The sequence below is a fragment of the Danio rerio genome, chromosome 19, assembly GCF_049306965.1.
Source record: "Danio rerio strain Tuebingen ecotype United States chromosome 19, GRCz12tu, whole genome shotgun sequence".
Classification (NCBI taxonomy): Eukaryota; Metazoa; Chordata; class Actinopteri; order Cypriniformes; family Danionidae; genus Danio; species Danio rerio.
The window spans coordinates 26,892,657-26,910,725 of record NC_133194.1 but is presented as its reverse complement, the minus strand read 5'-3'; the positions used below and the strand labels follow the sequence as shown (position 1 = coordinate 26,910,725).

At 36.2% G+C, this 18,069-nt stretch overlaps 2 protein-coding genes across 5 annotated transcripts in view; one reads left to right on the top strand and one right to left on the bottom strand.

The window, feature by feature from the left end:
* Positions 1-7,765: 7,765 nt before the first annotated feature.
* On the bottom strand, positions 7,766-11,637 carry txnipa (thioredoxin interacting protein a). Its single transcript, NM_200087.1, is given in 6 exon segments — positions 7,766-9,098; positions 9,543-9,857; positions 9,945-10,304; positions 10,479-10,626; positions 10,710-10,785; positions 11,169-11,637. Coding segments are annotated over 6 exon segments (1,203 nt in total). The 5' UTR covers positions 11,425-11,637; the 3' UTR covers positions 7,766-9,050.
* A 276-nt stretch (positions 11,638-11,913) lies between these two features.
* mtx1b (metaxin 1b) overlaps positions 11,914-18,069 on the top strand; it is a 41,762-nt gene continuing 35,606 nt past the window's right edge. For 2 of the 4 annotated variants that reach the window (XM_073930489.1, XM_073930488.1), the window contains exon 1: positions 11,914-12,115. Coding sequence is in view for 2 of the 4 variants with exons in the window: in XM_021467980.3 (XP_021323655.1) it covers positions 15,349-15,429 (81 nt within the window). In the remaining 2 variants the exon portion in view is untranslated. 4 annotated transcript variants of the gene reach the window in all.

Here is an 18,069-nt window from a genome sequence, read left to right as displayed (position 1 = left end):
TACAATTATGTCAACTGAAAAGATTTATTTTATGGTGCATTTAAAAATAACTATTTTTCATAAACTTCCCATACACCTATTTTGAAATGTTGATAACATACTAATGCACATTAACTATTCTGACTAAGATTCAATGTAAATGCTTTTAAACGCAACTTGATCAATAAAAATTCGAAACACATTGCATTGCATTCAGTAGAAATGATATTATATAGTATATAATTCATTAATTTATTCATTCATTTTCTTTTTGGCTTAGTCCCTTTATTAATTTGGGGTTGCCACAATAGAATGAACCGCCATAATATATAATTTTATATAAATTTATTGTAAAAGGGCTGCACAATATCGGAAAAATCTGAAATATCTGCAATATTTTGTTTCTCTGAGATATATATTGTGAAATGAATACAATTTCACCAGATGGCTTGAATCACTCTATCTGGAAATAAATTCTTAATTTATATTATTTTGTAAGTGTGTGAATCTTGAAAAAAAAATAACAATAATTACAATAGAACAAAGAAAAAAGTTAAATAAACAGTGCTTTGTGGTTTTCCGAAGGGTCAAACAGTATTCAAGTACAGAAACTGAATAATGAAATGTAAAACAGCACTGTATAGTCATCATCGTATTAATAATTAGGTTCAATTATTCTTTGTTAAAGTTACAAATGTATTTTTGTTCCCGAAAAAACACATGCAATATGGCAAACGTTTAGTCTGTCATGGTTATAATTTGCAATGACTCCACAAATCTTATGCATTCTCAACATTGCATATGCTGCGATGTGACTATTGTGGACAAACATATTGCGACGTTGATGCAACTATATATATTATGCAGCCCTATATTGTAGTCTACTATATATTCTTGTCAGCACTTTCTAGAGTACAGTTTAACCATTTCTGTATTTTAAAATCAATAGTAGTGATTATTAATATGCAAAAACGAAATCCGTCTAAATGCAGAAACAATAAATCTTCAGTGTCAGAAAGGCAGAGCCTGGTCTCTAAGCACGTAGCACAACCATCTTGTGCTCCATAGGCTGTTTCCGTGTTGTAGTTTTAGTTAATAATGCAAAGCGTCTCCCACTAAGCATGTGAAAGTCATCGAGCATTCGACATAGCACTGACCACATGACAAACCTTGTCTGCACCCGGTCACTCTGCATGGGGATTGGTCAAGGACATTTACCCTACCCATGCATGTGTTCATACATGTTTGAGCTCAAGTATCGCACATGCTTTAAAATCTGATCTGTTTCCATATCTGGTGTTGTTAGTAATCACTGTTTGCATGTGAAGATCCCGATTAAAAGCCTCATCTGAATGGCATGTGTATGTGTGCTGCAACACACTCGTCATTCAGTCAGGAATCACTGGAACAGAGCCAGCGTTTCCAGTGGATGACTACTAACATGTGGTACTCACTTTCATACTACGAAATGCTTTGGGCAGCTGATCATATCAAGAGCTCCTGGCTACCCCTGTGACATATAATACTATGGCAAAATGAGTATTTATTATGCAAATACATTATGCAAATAATAAATGATAAATAAAATACAATTTATGTTAATACTACTAAATTGTGAACTGATCATAATATTCTTTAAAAACCTGTGAAAACATTGAACTTTCTTTAAATACATTTGTTACTTTTTTATTTCAACTCTATTATATTTTCTATCTTGTTTTTATTTTTAAGATGGAGTTTTAGATTTGAATACACTGCAACTGTACAATTGGCCACAATTTTCTGCTTGTCAGCATAATTGCAGCACATGTCATGTCCACCATCTTAGTCGTGGTATTTTAAAAAGGAGGCGTGGCACCTGACCCTAAACCCAACCGTCATTGGGGGATGAGCAAGTCGTTCTAAATTGTACGAATTAGATCATATGAATTCATACGAATTAGCCACTAAATCAAACAGTTACGAATTGCTGTGAGATCGTGTTGGACATGCAGTCTAAACAGTATCTGGATCAATGCATGTACAGTAATCTTCTTGGACATTTTTATAGCTTCCAAACAGTTTGCTGCTATTATAAATCACCCATGTCTTGAAGTAGTTCATTATGATGCAATTTACCTTCTATGTGGGATTTGATTGGACAGGAATCACAGGACTGATTTTCTAATCCATAGACAAGAAAAAATAAAGTAGTAACTGCAGGTTGAAGTAGTGGAGTTAAAGTACCAATACTGCATTAAAAATGTACTCAAGGGAAAGTAAAAGTACACATTATAAAACAACTTAGTAAATTAAAATTCCTGAGAAAAAACTACTCAATTACAGTCATTTGAGTATTTGTAATTAGTTAACTTACACCACTGGTTTTAAAACACTATGTTTAATGACAAATCCTATACAGATTAACACTGAAATGGGACTGAAATAATCAACTCTTTAACTCAAGGCCTAGTCTCACAAATTGTTATTCTAAAATATACAATGAAGTTACCTGTTGATTGTTGCTAACTCTTTAGTGGTTTGGATGCTATGCTAATTTTCCTGTAGGCTGCTAAACTAGATTGACTAGCTTAAAATGCAAGATTTTTTCGTCAACCTGCTTCACTTGTTAACACACCCTGTTTTTAATGAGAGAGCACAAGCTTCTAAAATAATTAAAGTGACTTTCAGTGGACAATCACTGAATGGTACTGCGCTGTATAACATTGGATTGTACAATAATAAAATAATAATAATAATAATAATCTAAATCAAAATAATCTAGCACACAATCTAGTTTTTTTTTTTCAATAGGTAGAAAAGGCAAATAAACATTCAATTATTAGACTAACCAGTTCTAGTCAAGAAACTTTACATATCGACAGCTAGCTCTTTGCAACTCTCACATGGTTGCCCATGGAAGCTAAGCAGGGCTGAGCTTGGATGGGAGACCACATGGGAAAGCTCGATTGCGGCCGGAAGTCGTGGTAGTGAGACCACTTGGGGCGCTCAAACTGTGGTCTGCGTAGGTCCTAATACCCCAATATATTAATGGGGACTGTATACTGTTCAGTGAACACTGGTCTTTGGATGAGACGTTACATTGCTGTCATTGTATATCCCAGGATGTCCTTCAAAAAAGAGTAGGGGTTTAACCCCAGCATCTTGACCAAATTTGCCCACTGGTCTCTGCTCATTATGGCCTCCTAACATATCATAATTGGCTTAATCACTCTAGCTGCGTCTCAAATGGCACACTATACACTATGCATTCATGCACTATGTACTTAAGCACTTACACACTCAACAGCATAGTACATGTATGCAGTGTCATCCCAAATGGAGAACTAATGTTTTTTTACTAAGCGGAAATTAAAACCGTTTCCCTGATGACATTTGACAAATCAGTGAAATAAATGACCAAAATTTCAAATAATACCTGCCATGAGAATAACAGCATTCACCATTGGGAGGTGCTATAATCACTCTCGTTGGAGAATTTTGCTTTTACCATCCAAAAAAATAAATAAATAAAGGCTGTTTCTCAATTTCAAGAACGCAGAGAACGGACTTGCATCCTTGTGGAGACCAGTCTTGCCAGGTGTCCTTGGAAGAACGAACTCAGGAGATCGCGAGGACAGAGAACGCGTCCTTTGAGAAATGAGATGCTGCGTTCTTCCTGATGGTTTCATGACCTTCACGTGTTTAAATGGTAAATGATTTAAACAGTGCAGCGTTCATACAACAATTTTTTTTTGTTTTTCCCCTTTTCAAAAAATATACTTTGCATAAAAACTTTATAAATATACTCTGCACAATATAAATAAAACCCTTAATGTGTTTATTCCTTTATTAAGATGTTCATGGTGATGTTTACTTTATTAGGTATATAAATTATATCTCTAAACGTTAAAAATGAATCTAAATAAAATGCTGCGCTTCACACTTCCAGTCGCAATGACTTCTGGGGCTTCCAGAGCGAGTTCGGTGCTCAAGTCTGCATCGGTGCGTCCTCGATATCAAGATCACATCCAGAAAGTTTCACACATCCTCCGTACTTGCGTTCTTCAGTATTGGAACTGAACTTAGGCAGCTGATGATGACGTTGCACGAGAACACGAGGACACAAAACTGCTGAAGAACGCATACTGAGAAACAGCAAAAGTTAGCCAACATTTGGGCCCGATAGCCCCGCCCCTTCGCTACGTGAGCAAACCTGCGGTCGTTGAGTGGGTGAAGTGTCCATCATTCCACACTTTATTTTACTGGCTGAATGAGTGCATAATCACTTATTATTTTTAGAGTTTTCAGTGTGAATGCACTACTTACACTATTTACACTACAAAATGGCGTAGAATAGTGCATAAGTATGTGTCTGGCACAATATGGCTGCCGTCGTGCCATGCAAGTGGATGCTGAACATTGATGGTGGATGAGAAGAATCACCCCCAAAAATGTGTAAAGCACTTTGAGTGTCCAGAAAAGCGCTAAATAAATGTAAGGAAATATTATTATTAATTTTTATAATCAGTGTCTAATATGGACATTGGATTTGGATTTATCTCCTGGGAACCACACATGTTTAATACAAATTTAAATTTAGGGTGAGAGATTGTGAACTGGGCTGGGACATTAAGCATGGGAGGATTTCCTGTGGCAGGAAAAGAAAAAACAAGTTTGAGTGTAAGATGAACTGGACTGAGAGGGACTCATTAAACACGTGCTTTTCACAAGATAAACTGGTATGGCCTTATCACTCGCTGCTCTACCAAAGCAGGGCACGTCTCAACAGATGCTTCATGCGCACAAGAAAGTGAGCAGCACAAAAATGACGCAAATGACTCGACCCCTCTGCAAAACACGACTACTGGAAGCAAATCTGCTTGAGCAAAAAATATAAGCACGGCCTGATCCATGTCATACGGGTTGTGTACGCTGACATTTTTTAATTTAATTAGGGCTAAAAAAAATCTCATAATCAAAAAAACAGCGTACAAGCAAATGAGCACAAATAAAACACAATCATTGGGGGTATTTTGGATGTGTTTTCCCAGTACCGAAGCTCCCCAAAACACTAACAGCAGGTCTGGTTTTATTGACAGAGCTTTGTTATCCGTTAGAGATGAAATGACAGTGTTTGCCTTGAGCAAATAAGAACATCCATGTCTGTTTGCTTTCCATTGATCCTAAATTCACTTTTGGTGTCCAGTTTCTACATTTAAGTCTTATCTTTAGATTACTGAAAATAAACGACTTGCATCAGTGAAATGCAGCTGAAACTACTTTCCTTCAGTTTCCTGAAAAAATGTCAAATAAATCATCAATTTAAATCATTCATCTAATTTTTGGACATGGCTTTGCAAGCTATTTCCATCTGGCAAAGTTTGTTTTTGTGTGTAAAATAGTTTTCTGCATTTTCTAAAGAAAATGTTAAAACAAAGATTCAGATGAAAATGACCGGCACATGCTGTTGCCAAGTAGATGTCAATTACTCATCTATACACTCTCAGAAAAAAAGGTAGAAAACTTGGGGCGGTACCTTTTCAAAAGAGCCACTTTTGTACAGGTTCACATTATGGCCCGTTTCCACTGAGTGGTACAGTACAGTTCAGTTCGGTATGCTTTTACGTTTCCATTCTCAAAAGATTCCTAAAAGTGAACCATACCACTTTTTGCGTATACCCTTTGCAAAAGGTGGAGCAAAATGTGCAGCTGAACGCTAATGGTTTACAGAGATTTGTCACTCGCTTGCAACAAGCCAAAATAAAAACAAAGAAACCGCCACGTTTTAAATACACAGCCGAGACATTACATCGTAATAATATATACATATAATAACAAGCCATGGTCGACCTGAGCTCAAACATACCTTGTCGTTGTCTTGATGAACAGCCACAAAGCCAAGAAGGAGAGCAGATTCTGCCCTGTGCAAGCGGTTTTGCGCTCATGTGCGTGTCTATATTTGAAAAAACAAAATTCTTGAGCTGATGATAATAATGTGCGCCTGATTATTGAAGCACTTCTGACATTCGATCCTGTCCGAAACGAACAACGCGAGACTGATGCGCAAAAAACAAAGAGGAAGACGGAAAAAACAGGAGCAAATTATTTTTTCAGCAAACATGAACAAACTTCCATGTTTACCCTGCTGAAAAAACCAGCTTAAACCAGACTAGGCTGGTTGGCTGTTTTAGCTGGTTGACCAGCCTGGTTTTTAAAGGGGTTTTGGGGATTTCCAGGTAGGTTTCCAGCCATTTCCAGCCTGGACTTAGCTGATCAGGCTGGAAAATGACCAGCCTGGTTTAAGCTGGACATAGCTGGTTTTGGCTGGGCTTCCAGCCTGGCTAGGCTGGTCAAGCTGGTTTTATCTGGTCATCTCCCAGCCTGACCAGCTAAGACCAGGCTGGAAATGGCTGGAAACCAGCCTGGAAATGGCCAAAACCCCTCTAAAACCAGCCTGGTCGACCGGCAAAAACCAGCTAACCAGCCTAGGCTGGTTTAAGCTGTTTTTTTCAGTAGGGTAATGATTGTCATCACCTTTTGGATTATTATGAACTCGAAATGACGGAGTTACTTTCTAAAAGAGGTTACATGTGCTGCTGAAGATTAAAGAATCAGATGAGAGGTTTGCATTGACTGTAGGCCACATGTTGTGTGTTGTTTTTGAACCCAAATAAGGACTACATATATGCTGTGTTTTGTTGTAATTGGTAACATATCAGAGACTGTAAGGGTCTGTATGTGTTCATATATGTTGCATTTATTTATTTATTTTATATAATCGCAGATGTTACTGTATTGCTATTTTAACTCTTTCATTGATCTGCAATTATAATCGAATCCTGTTAATAGAAAGGTTAGTAATGAACATTTATACACAATTATTTATGTGTATAAAGCATCTATTTTGTGAGAAGTGCTTCTCGTATGATATGTGAGCGACCCGTACAGCTGTAGACATTTTCTTGAGCGAGAATAATGTTGACTGAAACTTTCTATTGTACACCACGCCCACCAAAAGGGTCTCATTGATATCCCTTCAGCAGTGGAAAAGCAAGCCTGATAAAGGTGACCTTTACCATATCGTACTGTTACTGTACCACTCAGTGGAACCAGTACCTTTAGGGTACACTCTTGATCCTTCAATTTATTACCAGTATTAATATTTACGTTAAAAGGTACAAATGTGGACATGCATGGTACAAAAGTGTACCGTTTGAAAATGTACTTTAGGTTTTGTACCTTTATTTCTGAGATTTACAGTTTTGAAATATCTTTATAAATATACCTGCAGGGTAAAAATATGGAAACATGTCTGATTGCCTAAAGCAGGGGTCCCCAAACTCTGATGTGCTACAGAATTTAGCTCCAGCTTGCCTCCAACTTCAAGTATGACTGGTAAGAGCTTGATTAGAATAAAGAGGTTTATATTTAGGTGTGCATAATTGTAGCTATAGCTAAACTTTGCAGAACATTGGCTTCCCAGAACTAAATTTTGCTTTAATACTTGAGTTATTCATAGAGGGTTACATTTTATTTGGCTGTTATTGGCTGGTTTGTTAATCAGAAAAATAAGAAAGTAAATTTTGTATTCTTCTATATTTGTTTTTTTTTTTTCATGTAAATATTTTTCTTGGTAATAAAGGGCCTTTATAGTGATACACATATCACCTTAAGTATTGTTAATTTAAAAATAGTAAGTTTAAATGTATGCATTAAATACATTATATTACTAAATAATACAATTATACTCGTTTGAATAATTTATAAACAGTTAAAATGAATGAAAGTATGCTGAGAACGATAATGACATCTTAAAACTTTTATTAAAAATGAATTCTCATACAAAAACTCTTTAAATTACATACAAAAAAGGGATATTTGCACATTTTGCACTGTTTATAATAACAGTAATATTTCACTCTGTGAAGAAACAAAACAACACACACACACAATCAACAAATTTCAGGAAGATCTCCACAAGTGAAATGTTGATCAAAATGTCTTCAGGATTAACTGCACACAGTGCAGCTTCTGGTCTCACAAATCAACGTGGTCAGGGCTCAAGTCCAAACAGACCCCAATTTTGGCACTTGGAGTGTTGAGTTCTCTTTTTTTGGCCTAATGCTCAAGTCCACAGTGAAAAAACAGCATCACTGGAGCCCTTTCTTAGGACAAGGTTTTGAGTGCATTACAGTACAGTCTTGAGTTGGGATTGCAATGCCTGATCCCTAAACAATTTTGGAAGACAAAAGAAAGACAAAAAGAAAAACATAGGAAATCTCCCTGGGAGTAGTTACACAGCAACTTGCATCCATAAAAAGTGCATTCAAATAAAAAGAAAAAAAAAAAAAACAGCCTCAACACTGTTCAAAGACAAACTGACACTGTATGATTTTTCCCTTGATGAAAAGAGTATGGTATACCACAAATCTTCTTTACATTCAATATATATATATCTCTCTGGTTAGAACACCAACCTAACCTCATGACCAAAAAACAAACAAGTTGAAGAATGTTTCTACAAATGAAATCTTCCATCCCCACAAAACAATTATGGAATGATAACGAAAACGATGCACTAAATGCTAATGGATGTCATATTGGGGGACTATTGGAAAGTACATGACCACCATTTGGGAAAGTCTACGTGTGCTTAAATGGCTATTTTGCGACACAATCAGTTTGCACCTCAGCAGTAATCTCATAGTAAGAAAGAGCAGCTCAAATATAATGAAATACAGCACACCAAACAGCCCTTGTGCCCTCTTTCAGGCCCTGAAACAGCATCGGTAATATGACAAAAACACATTTAACTTGAGTGATGCATGATATAAGATGGCTGTCAGCAATGCAGGCACAAGAGAGCTCAGACTACACGTCTTCTTCCTCTGAACTTCGACTAGCTCGTCCTGCAGAAGGTCCACTCGGGGCCCCGAAATCCTCCGCTTCATCTTTACTTTCACACATCCATACGACACTTCTCAAACAGACTTTGATCCGCATGGTGAAAGCCCGAAGAGCTTTTGAGTGGGAAAATATACCCTTTTTTACGGGCAACAGTTCAGTTCTAGTGCTCTGCTAAGGTTGGTTCAGCAGACAGGAAGCATGCGGGCGTTTGCATTGAACTCCTCCTCCACCTAAACAACAGAAGAACCAACAATTGGATTAAATTTTAATTGATTTGTAATAATGGTTGGATTACAAATGGAATGAAGATGTTTTGTCAATCTGATCAAGTGGATGATGCTAAATACAGGTGAAAAAAGGGTCTAAAATGTTTTAAGCTTATCCAATTTGGACCTCTTTCAGAATAAGATTGATTGGACTGCTTTTGTAGTTTAAATTCTAACGTGATATGGTCCGTAATGAAATAAGAAAAAAGGAAACCCCTCCAAAGAGAATAGGGAATCAAAAACACAAGTGGTCACTAAAGATTCTTTTAAATGTAGAAGTAAAATAAGTCTTGGCTGACCACTTGTAGTTAGAAATTTATGGACCAAAACAGTTGTGTTCAGGGTCAGCCATTTACCCCAATTGAATTTTGTCAATGGTCAGTGTGACTGTATATACTTGACACTCACCTCAGAATAAGCAGGGAGTGGAGGGAACTGGAACTGGGCTGCATTCATGAAGATGGGACTGTCTCCACCATCATAGTCATCCAGCAGAGGAGTAAGAGGTTGGTCTATGCAGCAATCGCGTGTAATGTCACAGTAGCTTGGTGGGGCGGATGATGGCATTCGCAGGGACACCCAGCTATTCGATGCATTGCTGATGGAACCATCCTGACTGCTCATGCTGTTGGTGCGGCTACCAAAACCATTGTAGGGCACTGTTCCAATGACCAGGGGCAGCTCCAGAATCAACTTTTCGCTGCCTGGGATGTGCATGTAAATCTGTAGATAGAGAAGAAAACTGTTTAGCACCTACTTTGTGGATGCCACAACGTCATGCAACTATAACAATGCCAAAGTGACACTCACCATAAGTGCATATTCCACTCGAATGATGTTGCAACCCAAAATGGAAGGCTTGATTTTAGGCACACGGATGCTCTTTCCCTGCCAGGCATCGCACATGCCGGAGATGATGTGGTTGCCACGCACTGAGGAGAGTTTTTGCCTGAAGACCTTGGTGCGGCCATTGGCTTGGTAGGTCTGCTTGGCCACAATGGCTGCTTTGGGTACCACGATGCGAGAGCAGGTGTTCTCAAATTTGGCATCAATGCAGATCTCTTCACCTTCACAGAAGCCACGCCTGTCAATCTTAGCGTTGAGAGAAACCTGGCCGTCAGGGATGAACATGCAGGTCACCTTCTTCTCCTTCATGCCACCAGTTGGGGACTGTTGAGGGATGGGAAAGCAAGAATGATTAACATGAACTCCAACTTCTCTAAAACAGTTTATTTTGGCATTAAAAATGATGTAAGTCAATGATCATCAGTGTCTAAAGTCTGAAAAAAGCTAATCAGGAGTGTATGTGCTTTGATAAAGGTTACTCAACCATGAGGAACTCACCAGCAAGTCTGGAGTGTTGACATCCAGTGGCTCTTCAACCTCAAAGTGTTTCTTGCACTCCAGGGCGGGCTGACAGGGTCTTTCCATCAGAGCCTTCACGTAGTACTGAACAAATCCAAACTTGCCCTTGTAAGAAGACACCAGCTGCCTGTTGGTAAAATAATAGTTTTATTTAATTGACCAAAAAAACAAACTAAAATGAATGTGTACTTTGTCAATCGAAATGCTTACCCTTGGGCTGGCAGCTCAAAGCCAAATGAATATTCATACTTGTTGCCAGGGCGGAGAATGACAGAACCATCATTGTCTGTGAAAAATAAAGATACATACATTAATTTGAAACAATTCCTTTAGATTTAAAGCACATGCTAAAAACATACCAACTTAAACATGAGCAAAATAAAATTGTTACCACTTGTTTAGATTTTTATTTAGCATTGACAAGACTTAAAACTTGAAACGAATCTCTACATTATGAATGTCACTATGCTTTAAGTTATAAGCATTTGTTGATACTGTTTTTCACTTGAAAAGATATGATAAACCACTTTCATTGGCTACCCTATTACTGTTATTTATGTTAGTTATTTAATTCATGTGATGCCACATTCCATCATCAGCACCACATCCAATCTCATCAACATAAGCAAAGCTAAATTCAAAAGCACAGATCAATCTTTTTTAACTGACCTGTTGGATGTTCGTCTAGTTGGACAACATCTTCATACTTCAGATAGTCCACTTCTTCACGGCATCTCTGCTTGCCTTTCGCGTACTCCACCTTAGCGCAACCGACTCCCAGGACCTTCATGGCCATCACTCTGGTCACCTCCGACACCTCCACCAAAACCTTTCCAGCCACTTTATCTCCACTGCAGTAAAATGTCTTGGATGGATCATTGAAGGCGATCTCGAAGACCTTCACTCTTTTTGTCATCGCCACCATTGTGATGTTACAAATTTCCAAACCAAAAAGAAAACACACGTCTCGATCTCAGCAACAAAAAGTTGGCAAATCGCTAAAATATTGAATAGTCCTTCAGAAGTGCATCCGAGCTCAATCCAAAACGAATTAAATGTGTGAATAGCAGTAAATAAGTGCTTTATGCAAATGCACTAATCACACACTCCAGGCTCGCATGGTTTGTATAGGAGCTTTGTGCACGCTGGGCTAGGCTAGGGTTTTATACTCAGACGCTTCTACCAGTGAGTCAGTAGGCTTGTTTACCACTTCAGCTGTTCATGTGGAAGTGGTATGCACAGCATGGCTCAGCGCATGCACAGCGCACCCATTGGTCGAAATTCGGTGTTTGTGTCGTCACTGGCCAATCAGCGAGCAGAAGCGGCGCGTGGACACCTCGTGGCTGAGAGCGCTGAGCGAGTGCACAGCAGCTGCAGGAAGGGAGGAGGCGGCGGAGGAGGAGTGTGGGACTTTACGATGAAGCGTCCGAACAAAGGAGCGGGATGTTGCAAGGACATGCCCAACAATTTGGAGAACCAATAAGAAATTCAACCGAAAACCTAAATACGTGCTACGTGCAGCGGTTGGATGTTGATGATCGCTTGAAGGAACAAACAGTTCAAGGAGAGAGACAGGCAGGAAGAAAGGCGGTATTCCCCGGTCTTGCTAAATTTGGGTGTGTTGAATAAAAGTGATGCCTCTGCCGGTACAAACTAGGTTAAGAGACAATGACTAATACATAAATTAGATCTTGAGTAAAAATAGTAAGCATGAGTAATAGAGTTAGACCTATATGTCAGTTACACATGTGACTTCTCTACAACGATTATTGGAGTAATAGTAATATTAAGTTATAATGTTACAGAGAAAACATTTGTATATGCTTCATTTTCTACCATATGACAGAAAAAATAGTGGCGTTTTGTTAAAGTTATGAACAATTTTGCTTAATACCATTTCACGTGGTACATTCTGTAAGATGACAAAAAGCAAATGCATGGAGCTTTGGGGCCTCGTAAACACGTGCACATTTATTGCTCAGGCTCCATCTAGTGTTTAAAGTAATATGACAATATTTGAACATGTTTTGTTAAATTATGATTAGTAACAAATTAATAAATGTTACATAAGTTTATAAATAAATTGAATTGAAATTGAATACACCTAATTAAACATGAAAAACTACCTATACTTGTTAGAAGGACAATTAAAAACAATATTGTTGCGAATGTTACTTCTCAATATAATATAATGCAATAAGCGTAATATAACGTTCGTTCATTCTTTCATTCATTCATCACTTAGACATCCACTTCTAGAATGCTATTTTAGGCTATGGGAATGTTTTTTGGTATTGAACTTGGCATTGAACTATGTGTTTGCGGGTTGAACAAACCATTGCTTCCCTCTGCTGGTCAAACTAACGTAAAACACATTTAATCATACAAAAATCTTTTTAATTAAATATTTTTTTATTAAATACAATTAATTCAAAGCACATGTATTTCTGTGGCTTTTGCAGAATTTGTTAATTATCTGAAAACTAAAATATAATACGAGATATTGTTACTTATTCATGACAAACAAATAAGTAATCTTTAATTTAAATGCATTATAGCATGGAAGCATATAGTCACTATAGCACGGAAATTCAGAACATCTTAGTCTTCATTATTTTTGTTTCTTATTAATGTTATATCCATCATTTAAAAAATTCTGTACAAAAAAAAACTACATGATTGTTGTGCTTTCAAATTAGATTTACTATTAAATAAAATTATAAATAACAAAACATCTGTTTCTATTTTAAATTTATCTTTCGCACAATTTTTTGAGGGAGGGGTATTAACATATCGCAGAGTGGAGTAGTGCAATTCTTGTGAAAGTTTTAATTTGTTTAATAATAAAGTGTTAAAGCACCTTTTGTGGGTGTTTCCTTTATGAACTTAAAAAATCAGTGTATGCAAGTAGCACATGCACAGGCAAGTGAATTTCTGGACCTCCATAAATACATCACTCAGGCTCCATCTAGTGTTTAAAGAAAAACCTCACAACAATAGTTTTAGAGAATTTGAGAATAAAATGTTTATTCTTTTCTCAGAGAGTAAACAGTATACTATATTCTATTCTTTTAAAAAGTATTTTGTTGATTCTTGGGGGAGGGAATAGGAATTGACATTTCATCCTCTACTTGGGTGGAGGGATTGCATCATATTCACTCTTGGTCTATGAATGTAAGACCACAGCATAGATTACACTATACTAAAGCCAAACTTAACAAGCTGTTTATCTCTTCTTGGTGTGATAAATGCTAAGGCGCGGTCGGGACCTATGGTCATATATTTTGGTCCTGTCCTGAAGTATCTGAATTTTGGAAAAGTATCTTCAGACTTTATTCCCAGGCTTTTGAAATGGACATTAAATTTGATGTGGAATTAGCATTGTTTGGATGTTCAGACCAGGCTCTAACTTGGCCTAAACATCAACAACTCTCCCTCATGTTTGGCATGGTGCTGGCCAAGAGAGTGATTCTGATCCGACACCTTCAAAATGGTTTTTAAATGGTTAGCTGAAATGGTTTCTGCCCTCATGCTGGAAAGGTTACTTTTCTCTAAATTTGGCAAACATAAGTTGTGCTACAAAACATGGGGCCCCTTCCATAGGTTAATAAAACATTTGTGATCGCATAATAATAGACAGTTACGTTTCACAGGACCTTGAGCAGTCTAGTATAAATAATTATTAATTTGTAAATAATCTAAATAATAAAAATAAACTATGGCTTATACTAATTGTTAAAGTATTTAAAAATAATTGGTGGGTCAGACTTAAATCACAAATTTTAGGATTAAAAGTTAAGAATTGAGGGCTGGGTTATGTTACTTCTTTATCATACATTTTTTATTAGCTTAGGTGATGCAGTGGCGCAGTAGGTAGTGCTGTTGCCTCACAGCAAGAAGGTTGCTGGTTCGAGCCTCGGATGGGTCAATTGGTGTTTCAGTGTGGAGTTTGCATGTTTTCCCTGCGTTCGCGTGGGTTTCCTCCGGGTGCTTCAGTTTCCCCCACAAGTCCAAAGACATGCTGTACAGGTGAATTGGGTCGGCTAAATTGTCCGTAGTGAATGAGTGTGTGTGGATGTTTCAGAGAGATGGGTTGCGGCTGGATAGGCATCCGCTGCGTAAAAATGTGCAGGATAAGTTGGCGGGTCATTCCGCTGTGGCGACCCCGGATTAAGAAAGGGACTAAGCCGACAAGAAAATGAATGAATAAATGTATTATTAGCTTACTTTTTTGGGTTGAAGGTTGCCTCCCTCTGCTGGTAATATTAGGCAATTTTTTTCTTTTTTAGTTCGTTTAGTTTCAAATTTCATTAGTATTATTGCTAATAATTAAAGGAGCCATGGTGCAATTTATGCTATACTTTTTGTATTTACTTAAAGCTGAATTGTGTAATAAAATAATAAAATAAAAATAACCATTAGTCTACTAACGTTATATGTTTAAAAAATCATGTAGCTTTTTTATTAAATTGGAAAAATAAATCACTCACATTGAGAATAAGAACCTTTTAGTACATTCAAATAATAATAAAAAAACAATGGTGTCATTAAAACGTTGAAACTAAAGTTTAATTAACGTCAGATTATAATTAAAATAATTTTTGAGTAACTTGCTGGTAAACACATGTCGGTGCATCACATTTTGCGATTATATTTAGCCAATCATTACTGGATATTAGTGTCGTGTTCGCGTTTTGTATTAGTAAAAAGCGGGGCTTGTACGAAGTTGTTTAAGGTTCCCTGTTCATTGATTTAAAAAGAAAGATATCAAATTAAACTTAACTGTTTCCAGTAGTAACGGCAGAGTGTAATACTTCCAGGTTAAAAGTCAGTTAAAAGTCTCTTAAACATGGCTGCTCCCTTGGAGTTGTTCTGTTGGAAAGGCGACTATGGATTACCTTCAGTAGACGTCGACTGTTTAGCCGTACTGGTAAGGGAAAATCTGGTCGGATGTTATAGTAGTTTTCGCTGTTTTATGTGTTTCGGTATATGCCGTAAATGTGTTGTTATTGGAGGTCAGGAGAGATGAGGTGACTTACAGCACGCCTGACAGATGCTGTCAAACCCATTCACGTTTGAATGGACTCTTTTTTATTGTGTGTATTCAGTACATTAGATATTGAATTTGAATTTCCAGTAATATTTAGGAGCTATTGTCCGATTGTTGATGGTTATGGTAATGATAGTCGTGTAATTGAGATTAAATTTGATCAGATACACTAAATTAGGTCTACAGTATGTTAATACAGTTACATTCATGTTACTTCATTGTCAAAAACTTAATCTTATTTTTGATTTTATTATAGTGATAGATTACATAATTTTAAATATTTCCTCATTTTAACAATTACAGTGTTTTGTGCAAAATATAGAAATATATATTTTATGTTATTTTAAAGCTTCAAACTAAAATACATTTTAAAAATATCTTTAATTAAATATGTAGGACATTTAGTGTCAGAATCATTTTTTGCTTATTATTTTTCTTGTATAATTTTTACAAGAATGGCTTAGTTATTGAAAGGTTACTACAGTTGAAGTCAGAATTTTTAGGCCCCCTTTGAATTTTGTTTTCTTTTTTAAATATTTCCCAAATTATTTTTAACAGAGCAAGGAAATTTTCACAGTATCTCTGATAATATTTTTTCTTCTAGAGGAAGGCTTATTTGTTTTATTTTGGCTAGAATAAAATCAGTTTTTAATGTTGACAATTATTAGCTCCTGCTATATTTTTCTCGATATTCTAAAGAACAAACCATCGTTATTCAATAACTTGCCTAATTACTCTCACTTGGCTAGTTTACCTAATTAACCTAGTAAAGCCTTTAAATGTCACTTTAAGCTGTATAGAAGTGTCTTGAAAAATATCTAGTAAAATATTATGTGCTGTCATCATGGCAAAGATAAAATAAATCAGTTATTAGAGGTGAGTTATTAGAACTATTATGCTTAGAAATATGTAGAAAAAAATCTCTCCGTTAAACAGAAATTGGGGAAAAAATATAAAAGGGGGCTAATAGTTCTGACTTTAACTGTACATCACAAAATTAATATTTTTAACAGTATTTACTTGCCCTCATGACTTTCTCAACTCATAAAACTTTTGTTTTATGGCATTTTTTTATGCCATAAAACTTTTTTTTATGGCATTTAATATAATATCTGAGGCGGGTTACATTTTTTTAAAGATGTCATTCTTTAATACTGAGTATGAATAATTTATTACTATTTGTTTTGGGTAGTTCAGTTGCATAAAATGCTGCATAATTAATTGTAATAAGTGGGGTTTACCTTTAGGCAAAATCCACTATTGTTATTCTCCATACTTATTATTCTTACTATAATTATTGTGTAACGAAGACATCTTAAAATAAAGTGGTTCTTCAGATTTTCAAAATTTATTTATGTGAATAAATAAAAAATTATCATAATAAAGATAAATATAAGAAATAATTTTGGCTTTTACTTACATGTAAACATTGTAGGGTGTAGTTTTGTTAATCAATTTAATGTATCAAACTTAAACATTTGTATCATGGTTTCAACAAAGATATTAGGCAGAAGTAATGTTTGATTATAAATGAATAATAACATGGATTTTGAGCAGCAAATCAGTAAATTAAGATGATTTCTGAAGGATTGTGATTAAACTCGAAAAATGATGCTGGGAATTGAGCTTTGCATTACTGTAATACATTACACACTGATGTATAAAAAGGTGGTTATATTACATTAGTAATATTGTGAAGTGTTTGTACATTTTTTTATAGTTTTGATTCTATTTTAATAGAATTAATTTGGCTTTTTATAAAATGTAATTATTGAATTACTCCAAAGTTGAAGCACTTAAAAACGTTTAAATGCAGGCAACGCACCGTCATTTTTAGTAGGCTAGCACAGAAACTCCATTGAAAATACAGGGGTAATTTATTTTTATTTATTTTTTTATACTTTTATTTTAAGGTTTTTCAAGTAAAACAGAAAACAACAAACAATATCGTCTCAGAACATACACACTTGGCAAGTAAATAAATGAATTGCCGTACATGTGGGTTTAGCCGTACATTCGGCTAAATAGTCCTATAAGTCCTATAAGGTAGTGTGCCAGTCAGTTTTCATGAAGGGTGATGGAATTGGATTGACCACGTTTCAGGTCTAAGTATGCAAGAAAGGGTTCCCAGGTAGCAAAGAACTTTTTGTTGGAATTAGACCTGATAAATCTAAGCCTTTCCAAGTGGATAATGGAGGCCATATCCATTAGCCAGGTTCGAAAAGAAAGAGGTAAAGGACATTTCCAGTTTTTTAGTATTAGCCGCTTGGCCACAGTCATGCCTAGAGTAAGGGCTTGTTGTAGATGTTTTGGAAAGGTGAGGGAGTGTTCTGAAACACCAAAAATAGCAAGCTCTGTGTCCGGTTGGAAGGAAACATTATAGGCCTTGGAGTATAAATCAAAAATATTTGTCCAAAAATTAAACAAAGTAGGGCATAACCAAAATGCATGGGCTGTGGTGTCCTCTGTAATTGGACACTTGTCACACATAGGTGAAATAGAAGGAAAAATTTTGTGTAA